General features: G+C 37.2%; 1 protein-coding gene across 1 annotated transcript in view; it reads left to right on the top strand.

Annotated features, from left to right (window-relative positions):
* The window catches only part of LOC128664505 (ADAMTS-like protein 3), a gene marked incomplete at its 5' end in the record, with an annotated part of 417,110 nt that overhangs the window by 121,930 nt on the left and 279,594 nt on the right, over positions 1-15,586 (top strand). The window contains 2 exons of the mRNA XM_053719326.1: positions 3,752-3,863; positions 9,771-9,909. Of these exons, the coding sequence (XP_053575301.1) occupies positions 3,752-3,863; positions 9,771-9,909 (251 nt within the window). The remainder of the gene's footprint in view (positions 1-3,751; positions 3,864-9,770; positions 9,910-15,586) is intronic.

Genomic DNA, 15,586 nt, shown 5'->3' with positions numbered 1-15,586 from the left:
GAAACACATTAAGGAAAAATAAATATTTACTGTACACTGTCCCTTTAATGTCTTTAGAAATTGCTACCAGAAAGCTGCATTTGATTGCCTTTTTTTTTTTTTGCAATCCAACCTCTAATCAGGAATTAATTTCTATGTATTTTAAATTGTAAGAATTACATTTTCTTTTCCATAATTTTTTATTGAGGTTGTAAAACATTACAACAAAGAGCAAAAACAGGATACAAGAAACGATTCTTAATATCAGGGCCGGAATGGGCCGCCGGGATACTGGGAAAAATCCCGGTGGGCCATAGGGCCGGCAGAGGCTGGGGCCGGGCAGCTGCAGACAGTGTGTGGAGACTAGAGCAGTTCTGACTCAAGTCACTTGTGAGGGAGCGCAGCGGCAGAGCCGCCAGCAAGCAGCACTGCACACAGACTGACAGGCTCAATCAGCCTAGCAACGACTCATTCAGGCATTTGCCGATTTTACTTATTACATCATGTAATTCTATGTGAGCTGAGCACTGACTGCGCAGCTGTCAGCTGAGGTGGTCGGGAGCAGCCGCTCACTGCTCCAATAGATAAAGGCAATGGGGCAGTGCCGCGCCAGCAAGCATGCATCGCACATTTGCTTGTTTTAGGCTAAGGCAACTACCGGTCCCCTGCGCAACAGCAATAGTTTGACTCACTCAGTCAGTGTCACTCTGCTCAGCTAAAATAACACCACTGGGAGGGTGGGGACTATGTAACGCTGTACGACTATGTACAGACAGAATAAGTGATAAGGTGGGAGGTAAGCTGGAGGCCCGTGACACATGCAGGCCTGTAAAAAGGAAGTTACTAGCACTGTTGCGGTGTGGGGGCTGGCAGAGCAGTTAGCAAGTGGGAGGGAGAGACCATCACCTGTTTTGAGCAAACAGCGCTAAAATATTGCAAGGCAGCCACTCCACTCAAATAGCACTGTGGTGAGGGTGGGATGAGGGGGTGGGGGTTAGAACTTGACACTGTTCGTCACACAGAGTGTGACAAGGAGGAAGCAAGATAGAAGTACTGATCCTTTGTCAGATTCTGTGGGGCCACCATCCTGTCACTTGCCAGATTCTGTGACTGCTCTCCTACCTGTCACATCTGTGCCACAACACCAGCAGTATATTTTAGCAGCTCTGGCTACTTGAATTTGTTAAAGCCCTGATTTATTGCTTCCTGTTTTGGTAATATTACTTTTGTCACCTGTAGGGACACACTAGTAGTATAGATGTGGAAATTATATATTATATATATATATATATATATATATATATATATATATATATATATATATATATATATATATATATATATATATATTATATATATATACAGCTGTGCTCATAATACATACCCTGGCAGAATTTATGATTTCTTGGCCATTATGAATAATAACACAAAAACTTTTCTTTCACTCATGGTTAGTGTTTGGCTGAAGCCATTTATTATCAATCTCTCTCCCCCCTCTCTTCCCCGCTCTCTTTTGCGTTCTCTCTCTCTCTCCTCTTTTGCTCTCTCTCCCCCTCTCTTTTGCTCTCTCTCCCCCTTTCTTTTGCTCTCTCTCTCTCTCTCTCTCTCTCTCTCCCCTTTCTCCCCCCTCTGTTTTACTGTCTCTTTCTCCTTTTTCTTTTGCCCTCCCTCTCCCCTTTCCCCTCTCTTTTGCTGTCTCTCTCCCTCTCTTTTGCTCTCTCTATCCCCCCTCTTGCTCTCTCTCTATCCCCCCTCTTTTGAGCTCTCTCACGTCCGTAGTCACACGGCCCCCGTCCGTGTCGCGCCCGGCCCGCCCCTCCCGTGTCACATCCGACCCAGCCAACCTACCCGCGCCATGCCTGGCCCCGTCCGCGCCATGCCCCCTCACACCCGGTATGCCAGGTCAGTCTGAGCTGAGACTCTGTTGAAGGCCAGGTGTGTTTGTCCTCACGCAGTCTCTACTGCGCGTGACAGCTTCGGACAAACACACTTGGCCGTTTATATTATAGGATATGCTCTAAATGGACAAAAGTATGTAGGCACCTGATCATCACACCTTTACATACTTGTTGGACATCACATTCGAAAATTATGGGCATTAACATGGAGTTGGTACCCCCTTTCCACAGGAAAAGCCAAAAGAGCATTTGTAAAATCAGGCACTGTTGTTGGACAAAAAGGTCTGGCTGGTAAATGGCCTTCCAATACATCACAAAGCTGTTCAATGGGGTTGGGGGTGAGGTCATGGCTCTGTGCAGGCCACTCGAGTTCCTCCATATTTAACTCCATGTTTTCATGGACCTCGCATTGGGCACAGGGGCACAGTTGTTCTGGAACAGGAAGGGGAAAAAACTGTTGCTACAAAAATAACAACAAAAAATGCAATAAAGCACTTGATTAAGGATATTTAATCATCAGGAATCCTGATGTTAAAGTCCTTGAAAAAAGGGGGAAATAATAACAGATAGTGAAGTCCTGTTTAAACAATCTTAAAATAAAGTGGAATATGTCTATTCACACTCTATAGAGCTATAACTTATCTCTCAGTAAAAAAGGTTCATGTACAAAAATACAGATGGATCAGGGGACATCAAGCTTGATAAAAGTGGTTTATTCACTCACAAAATCACTCGGGTTAAGGGAGAACAGAATCACACAACTGACCATTAAATCGCCAAACACAGCATTCACGGAAGGTCTCCAAGTGTTTGAATTCAAAGGGGCCGAATTATCAAGCTCTGAATGGAGCTTGATTCCCCTGTTTCTGTGCGAGCCTTCAGGCTCGCCGGAAACAGCAGTTATGAAGCAGCGGTCTAAAGATCGCTGCTCCATAACTTGTCTACCTGCTCTGAGGCTGCGGACATCAATCTGCCCGATCCTATACGATCGGGCTGATTGACACCCGCTGCTAGCTGTGAATCTACAGGGGGCGGCATTGCACAAGCAGTTCACAAGAACTGCTTGTGCAATTAAATATTTATCATTGATGTGCGGCGGACATGATACGCTACATTGTATCATGTCCGCTCGCACTTTCATAAATCGGCCCCAAAGTCTCAACCCTCCTTGTGACATTAGAGTCCCAACTGTCCAATGGAACAGTCCAATTTCATTCTATGACAGTGTCAAGTTTAAAGTCATTGAGCTCTTCAATATGACCCATTGTACTGCCAATGTTTTCCTATGGAGGTTTCATGGCTAGGTGCACCTGTTAATAGGGTTTTCCACATATTTTGACCATATAATATGTGTGTGTGTCTATATACAGTATATATATAGTTAAAATATTACCTAAGGCATTTAATGGAATTTTTAACTACAACCAGACAAATGCTTTAATGATTCTGTAAGCACTGACTATTATCCCATTGTGAATATGATTTCCACACCAGTTAACTGATTCTACAGTTTTTTTAAAAAAAAACACATGCATTTTACTGGCTAACAAAGTATTAACATATAAATACAGACAGCTTTTGATCTCTATTAAGGGAACTATTTACATAGGATGCCAGACCATAAAATGTACATTGAAATGATGTTCTGCCTGGGATAAATTTACTGGAATAACATACAGGAATTAAAAACAGTAATTACACAAGTCTAGCAGAGAAGAAATCTTAAAACTCTTAAGGTCTTTGTGGATATTTCATGGAAGCTATTAAATAATTTCACACATTTTTATTGTTAATTCTACATCTGATGTTTTAGTTCAGTGTCCAAAAATATTTTTGCAATGCACAATAAAGTTTTCCTCTTGCTATTTCTGCAGATAAGGTATGTTGCTCCTAAGGACAGTGTGGTACAGTTTTTTTTCTACCAGCCTATTAGTCACCAGTGGAGACAGACAGACTTCTTTCCGTGTACAGTAACCTGTGGAGGAGGTGAGTAATTGTGCAGTTTCACAAGGGGCTACTCCTTAAAATAAATGTTTTCCAAATGTAGTTGTTTGCATTCTCAACCTTCCTTAGTAGTTATAGGGACATTATAGGCACAAATATACCAACTATCTTATGAAAGGACAGCAATTAAATATGACATAAAAGTGCAAAAAGGAAATAATCTAATGTGTTACAGAACCATTTTTTGCACTAATGCATGCATATAGCTATGTGTTTAACTTCTGCAAATGGTGATAAACACATAGTTAAAGTCAGCTCTAGAACAGCAATGCACTACTGGGAACTATCTGAACATATCTGATGAGTCAGCTAGCACCCATCAGTGCATTGCTTTTCCTGAGCCTACCTATGGATGCTTTTCAACAGAGGATACCAATAAGCAAAGTACATTTCATAATAGAAGTGCATTGAAAAAATCTATTAAAATTGCATGGTCTGTCTAAATCATGAAACTTCAATATATACTTTAAGAGGAAATTTACTCAAATTATTTATATCATGTATCTGAACAGGCATCATTTATCAGTGTTGGACATATGTTTGCAAGTAAAACCTGTTTATATTGAATTTAAAGTGAACCTGACACTATAGTATTGGTTGTGTTCGTCCTATTAATCCTCCCGGGCTGATGAGAACAACCTCACTGCTATATTGGTGGAGAGAGAGATGCACTTCCATAACAATTACAAAATAACACAGGCTTATGCTGTACAGGACATGAGTTTAAAAAAAAACAAAAAAAAACTGAAATACATTTTTAAATTAAATTGTTTGGATGAAGCAAACAGGTAAATAGAATGCCCCTTTAAGCACTTTGTGCTTTGCCCTTTTTATTACATTGTTTAGTGTTCAATCTTTCTCATTGTGGTAGAAATGTCTCTATAATTTAGCGCTCCACTTGTAATCTAGTCCTTAAGATACTTAACTCAATTTTTTTTTCTTGTATGATTCGGATAGAACATGCAATTTTAAGCAACTTTCTAATGTACTCCTACTATATTTTTTTTCTTTGTTCTTTTGGTATCTTTATTTGAAAAAGCAGAAATGAAAGATTAGTAGCTGGCCTTTTTTTGCTTCAGCACCCTGGATAGCGCTTGCTAAATTGTGGCTACATTTAACCACCAATCAACAAGCGATACCCAGGTGCTGAACCTAAAATGGGAGACTCCTAAGCTTTCATTCCTGTTTTTCAAATAAAGATACCAAGAGAATGAAGAAAAATTGATAATAGGAGTAAATTAGAAAGTTGCTTAAAATTGCATGCTTTATCCGAATCATGAAAGAAAAAAAAAATGGGTTTAGTGTCCCTTTAAGCATTTGCATGTTTATTAATATTTTTCAGCTGTGTTTATATGGGATTTCAAACAATTCCCATGTACATTTTTTTTGTTTCATTGTAATAAAATCATCATAGAAATAGATAACCAGGAAGCTTTCTCACAAATATAGAAGGTGTCTTAGTAGTATGATTTTAGGGTATTTCCAGTTTCAGATTTATGTAGCAATAACAATCCTATAGTAATTACAGTGACATAAAAGGAATTCATTTTAGTAGCATTATATATGAAACATCTATCATGCTAAAAAAAGGACCCCAAATAAATTTGTTAAAATATGTTTGTGTACAAAATGTTACGTTTACATTAATATTGAAATTAGCCTGAATAAAACTATTGTATGCATACTCACTGGGTGATTAAGACAACGCTCACAGGTGTATTTGTAGAAAGGAACAATCCTGGAAAGTCAAAATTAATTTTAATCAGCAAATTAACATCCATTAATAAATGAGAACAATATAACACTTCCAGTCCTGGCAGTAGATCAGTAATAACTTACTCAGGGGCAGAACTACCAGTGGTGCAGCCAGTGCAGTGGTACCAGGACTCAAATGCAAGTGTGCAGAATGTGTATAATCCTGATGCAAGGCAGCCTTTTAATAGTGCAGGTCCAGCTTTATCTTTCTATTCCAAAGCATTATACAGAAAAGCATGTATATTATTACTATTACTTACTACTTAGTTACCCCAATAAAATGTTTGCACCAGGGCCCTCTGTTGAATATTTCCACTACTGCACTTAATGAAAATAAAGTAAGTATTGAATAAAAAATTATCCCGACTTGAAGTAAAGTGTTAGGACTAGAATAAAATTTATCAAAACAATTGTAAAACATATTAACAAAAATTATTTATATATTAAATATAAAATATATGTTTATTATTTAAATAAATGTATAAAAAGTGTTTATAAGGGATATGGTGTTGGACTGGGAAGGGCTCAGATGTGTGTATTTATATATGTGTAGGTACAGTAAGTATGGGTGCACATACATATATACACGTACATGCACATACATACACAAATATACACATATATACATACACACATACACCCCCAGAACTTCCCAGTCAAACACCTTGTCATACACCATATCCCTTTAAAACAACGTTAACAGCATTTATGTTTTTTTAGAATATAAATACTTGAAATAGCATTGTTCTATATATGTCAGGAGTTTTCAAACCTGTCCTCAGGCAGGTTAACAACCATGTTTACTAATCAGCTGATTATTTCACCTGTGCTCCAGTCCAGATATCTTGAAAATCTAACACATCACAAATCACGTCTATATATCACACAACAAATACACAGAAGTGCACTTAGTAAAACAAAAAAATAGAACATGTGAATCATTATACAGTAAAAACGAAACATTGGTCAAATAATACTAAGATGTTCAACACAACATTTTAACACACATGTAATTCTTTTATTTCATGGAGATATATTAATCCACCTTTAGATGCGAATAAACGCATATATAGAGAAACTCAAATCAAATATGAACCACATGAAAATAACGTGAAAATCCATCTTAAAATCTTCATTGACTATATGCTTGATCCCAATAGGCTGTCCGAACATAAGTGACAGTCGGCAAAAACCAATTATGTCTTGAGGGACTTCCAAGTAAGGAAATAAATAAATACTTGGAACCAAGGCAGCCTGCCGCCTTTGATAAAGCCTTAGCAGGCAAAACGCGTCAGGGGGGTTGTGTGGGATGATGGCGTCCCATATACTGTTGCTATTTTAATTTATACACTATCCGAGCTAAATGGATGTCAAAATATGAGATAATTTACTAAACTTAAAGATTATAGTCTCTATATATGGGAATCGCTAACAATTGATATAGTAATGCTAAAAATTATGTGACCTATCTCAAAACCTCTACGTTTGTCACAAATATATAAGGGTGGGAAGGATAAGTCTAACCACATAGATGGATAAGTGACGCAATAGTTGAATTTGGGGAAAAAAACTTCAATATCACTATTTGATTGCACACTTATATATTAGGTAAACTGGCAAGAATATGACTACTTAAAGAAAACTTTTTAATGCAAAACTGTTAGTACAGTTAGAGAATACCACTCATGATATTACAAGCACATACAAGCTAATGTGCATGCATGACTGCGAATGGTGGAGCGCAATTACAAAAAATTGATACACGCAAATCGTTAATAGCACACGACCAGCAATATAGCAGCTGCTCAGATAGAGCGCCATTCTGCAGTATAACAATTTACAATTTTCTAATTTATATGCAAAACGTTAAATGTGGAATGTAACAACAGTATAATCTAACTACAAGCGGGGTATACTAACAGCCAGTGGTAACACTGTTAAGTATCTATTGCAGTCAGCAACAATTGTAATGGTAAACAGCTGACAAATACACCCAGTGTAACAATTTATTCACCAACACACTGCTGTCCCGTTAAACTAAACCCTTGTCACCTCACCCTGAATATATACAGAATCTGAGCTTATACAAAACCGTTCCATGTGCATTAACAATCTTTTTACAGCAAACAATTAGCAATATATCAGCTGCTCAGATAGAGCGCCATTTCGCAGCATAATAATTTACAATTTGCTAATTTGTATACAAGACGTTAAATGTGGAGCGTAACACTAGTGTAATCTAACTAAAAGAGAGATATACCAACCACCAGTGGGGACATCCTAAAACATTTAATGTGAAAATGGCTTAATGTATGCGAATAACTTTTGGTATGTTTTAACAAATTTCCTGAAATTTTCAGAATATGTTTGAATAGATAGATTAATATATTGTGAGAAGTTTGGGGGAAATTGGTTAAGATCTAAGTTCAATTTTGTACGTTAAGCCACATTAAGCTCCCCAAAAAACAAGCTTAATGTCACTCATTTGCCTTGTGGGAAACCAAATACCATGAAACTTCTAGGATAGGTTTGGAAAGGGACAAACTGAGTTTGTGCCAAGTTTCAAGGCAATTGATCGATGTTTAGGTGAATTTTGGTACATTAAGCTCTTTTTACATTAAGCGGCTCACATTAAATGTTTTAGGATTGTAAAAAAATTGTTAAATGTGAATAACTTTTGGTATGTTTTATCAAATGTTCTGAAATTTTCAGAATATGTTTGAATCCATAGATTAATGTATTGTGGTAAGTTTGGTGGAAATTGGTTAACATCTAAGTTCAATTTTGTACGTTAAGCCACATTAAGCTCCCCAAAAAACAAGCTTAATGTCACTCATTTGCCTTATGGAATTCCAAAATACATGAAACTTCTAGGATAGGCTTGGATAGTGGAAATCTTGGGTTGTGCTAAATTATGCAGCAATTGATTAACATTTGGCCACTTTTTTACTCATTAAGCTACATTAAGCCATTTTCACATTAAATGTTTTAGGATGTCCCCACCAGTGGTAACATTGTCAAGTATCCATTGCAGCTAGTAAAAATTATAACGATTAACAGCTGATTAATATACTTAAATGTAACAATTTATTCACTGACATACTGCTGTACCATTAGACTAAATCCTTGTCAACCTACCCTGAATATACACAGGATCTGAACATATACAGGGCTTGTTCACATGCATTAATAATTATTTTACATATATCCAGATGATACACAATTACTGGTGATCACATTTTATATGCACACAGAACAAGAAAGTATAAGGTATAATTCTAAACAACTTAGAGGATTATGAGAGAGAGGTCTCAACAAATTATATAGCTCACTTTTACTGGATAAACGCATATATAGAGATTTTGTTACCGATAACCAGCGAGTCCCGATTTGACATTTATGTAATAAAGGCCTGACAGCCTTATACCGGGGCTCACTGATATCTGCACATCCTAATTACTCAGGATAGGGATTTTAATTTGTTCGTGTTCACCCATCTTTTAAGTTGTTCAATAAAAGTTAAATTTTAAACACAATTTTCTGCCTCTAAGATCAGTCTGGTGAAAGAGTGCTAAAAAAAAGCATTTCTTGTCAGGGAATTCTAAGCCCAATTGTTTGCATGTTTTGAACTAAATGCTAGCACCACTCTGGCCTGTTATGGATATATATGTGTGTGTATATATATATATATATATATATATATATAAATAATGAAAAAATATATATATATAATGACATTATTTAAGTAAAGAACAATCCTATTTCAAGTATTTTTTAATGCGCCTTCAACTTTAGTGCACTTAGCTTAGCTCGCAAGTGAATGCCTGAATAAGTGTTTGTATCATGCCCAATAGAAGTATATAGGGAGGGAGATTTAGTGCTATCCGACCTCCAGATATAGCACACTTGAGGCTTCTACTCGAGCAAAAAAGTTTTACTTGTAATATGAGCGCAAGAATGGGAGCGCTATTGATTTATCTTGAGCATGCCATTGTTAGTGATCGATAGCGCTAATAAATTTGTGCTCCACTTGAAATCTAGGCAATATATTTAATATTTTGCTATATAGATCAACATTGCTGTCTTTGACTGATATCTAAACTTACCATTGTTATTGTTTATATGTTTATTCAGGGTATCAGTTGAATTCTGCTGAATGTGTGGATATTCGGTTAAATCGGACCGTTCCTGACCATTACTGTCATTATTATCCTGAAAACAAGAAGCCGAAACCGAAGCTGAAGGAGTGTAACATGGATGCCTGCCCTTCTAGGTGTGCAGAAATATAATCCCAATCATGCCCCAGTCCAGTTAGAACCAGATATGATAGTTAAATAGCTGAAATGCTTTCAAATACATCATTTAAATCTATAGACAACATGTAACCTGCTGTAAATTATGCATTATGTACAAACTATAATTTATTCAGCTTTGAAAATTGTTTCTGTGATGCCAGGAATAGGTACAACTGTGATGAAGGAACACTCCAGTTATATTTCCACTTCCTGCATGTAACTGCCCATTTCCTTTATTCACAGTTAAGCACAGGCTGACATTTACTTATGACACATAGGTAGTTATCCTAAGAAATTGCAATACATAAATATTTCTTATATGGGATTTTTTAAGCCATGAAGTAAGACCACCCTGTCTGGACTTTATTGTCTGCTGGGAAACATGCATGGCTGAATAGTCAAACCAAATTATAATCTCGCTCATTAGAATTCATACAGAATTCTGCTTTATTTTACTAATCATATGTCCAGACTGACTGCTGTTTCCTCTTTCCCAGAAAAATAGAACATTACATGGATCATGGAACTCCTATAGAATAATGTATCAATGTGTTGAAGTCTCCTGTGACAACTGAGGGGTTAAAGTATCTTAATATGCATCCAAATGCCAAGCTACATGCCTCATTTGAGGAACTAAAAAAGAATCCTTATAAAATTCACTTTGCTCATCATGGATAATCTTGGAAATCCCACATGAAATCAATTTAAAAATAAAATAGTGGTTACTTGAAAGAATTTACCACCACAGGCCATGGTAATCCTCAGAAAATGTTCCTGAAAGTGGGGCATAATATGAGTAAACAAACAAATAAATAAATATATATGACCCAAACATAATCATATCAAATGGCACAGAAGAGATCTGATTCTTGTACACATGAACTGCTTAAGCCTTTTTAAAAAAAATGGCTTATTAATATCAAGAGACTGACTCAAACAGGGGGGATAATTACAGTGGGTATTTGACCCCTCTCACCCCCAACTCTCTTCCAAACACTTATGTAGCAGTTTACTATAAATTAAGCTGAGATTTAAAAATCAAAGTTGTTTAAACAGGGTCCTTTAAACAGTACAAATGCCACCATCTATAATTTAAATCAGTGGGTGAAATATGAGGGGACTTTTAGGGGGTAGTGAATTTAAAGATTAGTATCAAGAAGGGAGAAACAGCGTTGAGAAGCGTGTCTCATTTCTTTCTGTCATAGCTTGTTGAATCTAGACCACTTTATGTTATTTCTTTAACCATCAATCAAATGACTTGCTGTGTTTATTACTGTTACTATATACTATGGGCTAGATTACAAGTAGCTCAATCATTAGCATGGGCGTGAAATTGCAATATCGTGCTTGTGTTAACTTGCGCTCATATTACAAGTTGAAAGTAAACGTGACCGCACAAGAGCAACTTAAATTTGCACTTGTCGAGTTAGTATAACTGAAGACCTCATGTAAAGGGTTAGGACTTCATAGAAAGTAACAACAAACACAACATAAATACTTTAAAATAAAGTGTTACACTCATATACACACTATCTAATAAAAAATACTCATAGAAATATTGATAAAAACATTATAAGGGTTAAAAGGTATATGTATATTGGTGAATGACAACAAATATGACAAGGTGTTTGATTGGAATGGGCTATTATATATATTTATATATATATATATATATATATATATATATATATACATACATATACATGTCTAAATATGCATACATATATACACATGTTAACACATATATACAAATGTATATATACTTTGGAGTCTTTTCCACTCAAATATCTGAAAAAATAAAAATAATTTACTTTCCATAAGGCAGGAAGAGTCCACAACTTCATTCCTTACTGTTGGGGAAATACAACACCTGGCCACCAGGAGGAGGCAAAGACACCCCAGCCAAAGGCTTAAATATCCCTCCCACTTCCCCTATCCTCCCAGTCATTCTTTGCCTTTCGTTACTAGAGAGATTCTCTTAGGCTGAGTGCGTAGCTTGTAAGCCAGTGACTCAACGCATCTAGCATAAGGTGTGGCAGATTTACCTGCACTGGTGTGAGGAGCGTTTTTTTTCTTGGCATAAGGTTAAAGTTGACAGGAGGGACTGGAGAAGGGTCTATCTGCTAGTTCCCTGAAGGGACAAATATCGGCCCTGTCGGTGTTGCTGCACAAGAGATTAGCTGAGCTTCCGGATGTGCAGTCCTTTGTTAAGGCCCTGACTAGGTTCAAACCTGTGTTTCGAAGGGTGGCTCCGCCTTGGAGCCTCAATCTTGTTCTTCGTGTGTTGCAGCAGGCTCTGTTTGAGCCCATGCATAATGTTGACATTAAACTGTTATATTGGAAGGTTCTATTTCTATTGGCTATTGCTTCAGCTCGCAGAGTCTCTGAGATTTCTGCTTTGCAATGTGACCCCCTTACCTTGTTTTTTCATGCCGATAAGGCGGTTTTACGTACTAAGTTAAGTTTCTTTCCTAAGGTGGTGTCAGATTGTAACTTTAATCAAGAGATTGTTGTTCCTTCATTGTGCCCAAATCCTTCCTCGACAAAGGAGCGTTTGCTTCACAATCTACATGTGGTTTGTGCCTTCTATGCGGGTAAGCGCATGGGTCAGAAAGCCACTACGTCTTCCCTGTCTTTTTGGTTGAGGAGTGTCATCCGCCTAGCTTATGAGACAGCGGGACAACAGCCTCCTCAGAGGATTACAGCTCATTCCACTAGAGCAGTAGCTTCTTCCTGGGCTTTCAAGAACAAAGCCTCTATTGATCAGATTTGTAAGGCGGCTACCTGGTCCTCCTTACATACTTTATCTAAATTTTACAAGTTTGATGTGTTTGCTTTGGCTGAAGCAGCTTTTGGGAGAAAGGTTTTGCAGGCTGTGGTGCCCTCAGAATAGGGTCCACCTCTTTCTTGTTCCCTCCCGTTATTCCTTCAGTGTCCTCTGGAGCTTGGGTATTGTTTTCCCAACAGTAAGGAATGAAGTTGTGGACTCTCCCTGCCGTATGGAAAGAAAACAAAATGCATGCTTACCAGATAAATTCCTTTATTTCCTGGCACAGAGAGTCCACAACCCCGCCTGTATGATATTTTGATTTTTGCGGCTACCAGTTTATTTTTTCTATTGGCACCTTTATACCCTCCTACTTTTCCTTGTTCCCTTGGCTGAATGACTGGGAGGATAGGGGAAGTGGGAGGGATATTTAAGCTTTTGGCTGGAGTGTCTATGCCTTCTCCTGGTGGCCAAGTGTTGTATTTCCCCAACAGTAAGGAATGAAGTTGTGGATTCTTCCTGCCAGGAAAGAAAGGAATGTATTTGGCAAGCATACATTTTATTTTTATTGTATATTAAAGGGACATGAAACACATTTTTTTCTTTCAGGTTTTAGATAGAACATGTAATTTTAACAATTTTCCAATTTACTTCTATTATCAAATTTGCTTCATTCCCTTGATATCCTTTGCTGAAGGAGAAGCAGTGAACTACTGAGAGTTAACTGAACACATCTAGTCATTCAATCACAAGAGACAAATGTGTGTAGTGACCAATCAGCAGCTAATTCTCACTAGTGTAGGATATGTACATATTCAATTTCAATAATGGATACCAAGACAAAAAAAAACTATATTTGAAAATAGAAGTGAATTTAAAATGACATGCTCTATCTGAATAATGCAAGTTTAGTCTTGAATTTCCTATCCTTTTAATATGAATTATGGCTGTTACTGTGTTTTTACTGTAAATATTTTACACTCCAATGTTCTTTAATAGAAGAAAATGTTCTTTCTATTTCTAAATATGTATTTCTCTCTCTCTCTATATATATATCTGTGTGTGTGTATATATATATATATATATATATATATATATATATATATATATATATATATTATAATGTGTAATATAACAGAAGAACTCATCCTGGTCAAAGTGTGCCAGTTGTGTGCCAAAATCTGTTTTAATGAGGTCCAATGGCAATTATACTCAGTGACCAATCTAATTTTTGATGATTCACCAGTCTTGTCTTTGGGTACCAAAAGACTATCCCTATTCAGATGGGCCGCACCGGTTAGGGCTTGTTTCACTATCCTCTTTGAATATCCTCTATTCAAAAACCTTTTTTCCATTTCAGCCGCATGCTGATAGTACTTCCCTTTTGTGGAACAATTTCGGCGTAGCCTGAGAAATTGGCCCTTAGGGATACCCCTTTTTAGGTGGCTTGGGTGATGGCTAGAAGCGTGAAGAAGGCTATTAGTGGCCGTGCTTTTGCGATAGTTTTCTGTCATCAGGCAGCCATCTTTAATCTTCACATTTATATCCAAAAAGGATATTTCTTCCTTACTAAACTGTAGGGTAAGTGAGATATTACTCTTGTTCTTATTTAGAGAATTCACAAATTCTTTCAAGGTCTGCTCTGAGCCTTCCCAGACTAGGAAGACATCATCCACATATCGTAGCCATATGTGGATGTTCTCGTCGAAAAGGGGATTCTGGTACACTTCTTCCATTTCCCAGATGCCTAGATGGAGACACGCATAAGTGGGAGCACATGTTGCTCCCATAGCTGTGCCCTGTTGCTGGGAATATATCTTATTGTCAAACATAAATATGTTATTTGTAAGTGTGAATTTTAGCAGTTCAAGGGTGGAGGCAGGACTCCCGATTGCCATCCCCTTTACCACTTATGTATATAAATCGTGCTAGTAAAAATATTGTTTTTTCAAAAGAGTGCTGTTTCCCTGTCTTTTTTCAACCTGGCTATTTTCCAGGATGAGTTCTTCTGTTATATTACACATTATAATACTATTTAAGGGCCTGCACCATATGTACTTATAATACCAACAAGGACCGATTGGAGGTTACCCTTGTTCACTAGCTTATATATAAATTTTAAAGCATTTGCTTCTCTCCCGTATTTATTTCTCGATATTCTTTATTATTATACCAGGCTACTTAGGTTTATCCTAGCTTCCCTGGTCTCCGGTGAGATAGATCCCCTAGCTAAATAACCAGGAATATCATACATTGCCCTGGTAAAACTTTGGGGTTCCTTTTGGCATTCTGGATACCTTGTCTCCGGCTTTGAACCGTGAGGTTTTGGCATATATATTACTTTACAAGACGCTATTAGAATGGCATTTACATTTTCAGATGAAAATTGGGAGGCTGAACTTACAGCTTCACTATCTGTATCCAATTTGGAAGAGAGTCAGGATACTAGTAGCAATACACCAGTCAACATCTATGGTGCTTTTAAAAGCTATAAAAAACAACTTGTTAAACAAGTAAAACTTAGGGCTGAGACATCAAGCCTTGAGAATTATATTAAAATGAACATCATCCCGAGGGGTTTACGTCTTCGATTGGACCCTGGGACTAATCTGAGGGAAGACGAGGGAGGTGAAGAGTTTATGGAAGGTTGGAATTCCAGCCTCTCAGACTGCTCCATCATTTTGATGGAAAAAATGGTCATTCGTAACAAAGAAAGACTAGAAAAGACCATCACTCAGGCAGAGGAATCACTTAAACTGGTTAACACTTTTTCAAGTAATACAAACTTTGCAAAACTAAATGAGGAGATAAAAGAACAAATATCAAGGTTACAAACTGATATTAAATTAAGAAAAGGTAGGAAATTCTCGCGAGACAATGATGATTAT

This window comes from Bombina bombina, chromosome 6 (assembly GCF_027579735.1).
Source record: "Bombina bombina isolate aBomBom1 chromosome 6, aBomBom1.pri, whole genome shotgun sequence".
Taxonomy (NCBI): Eukaryota; Metazoa; Chordata; class Amphibia; order Anura; family Bombinatoridae; genus Bombina; species Bombina bombina.
This window is presented reverse-complemented; position numbering and strand designations above follow the sequence as displayed.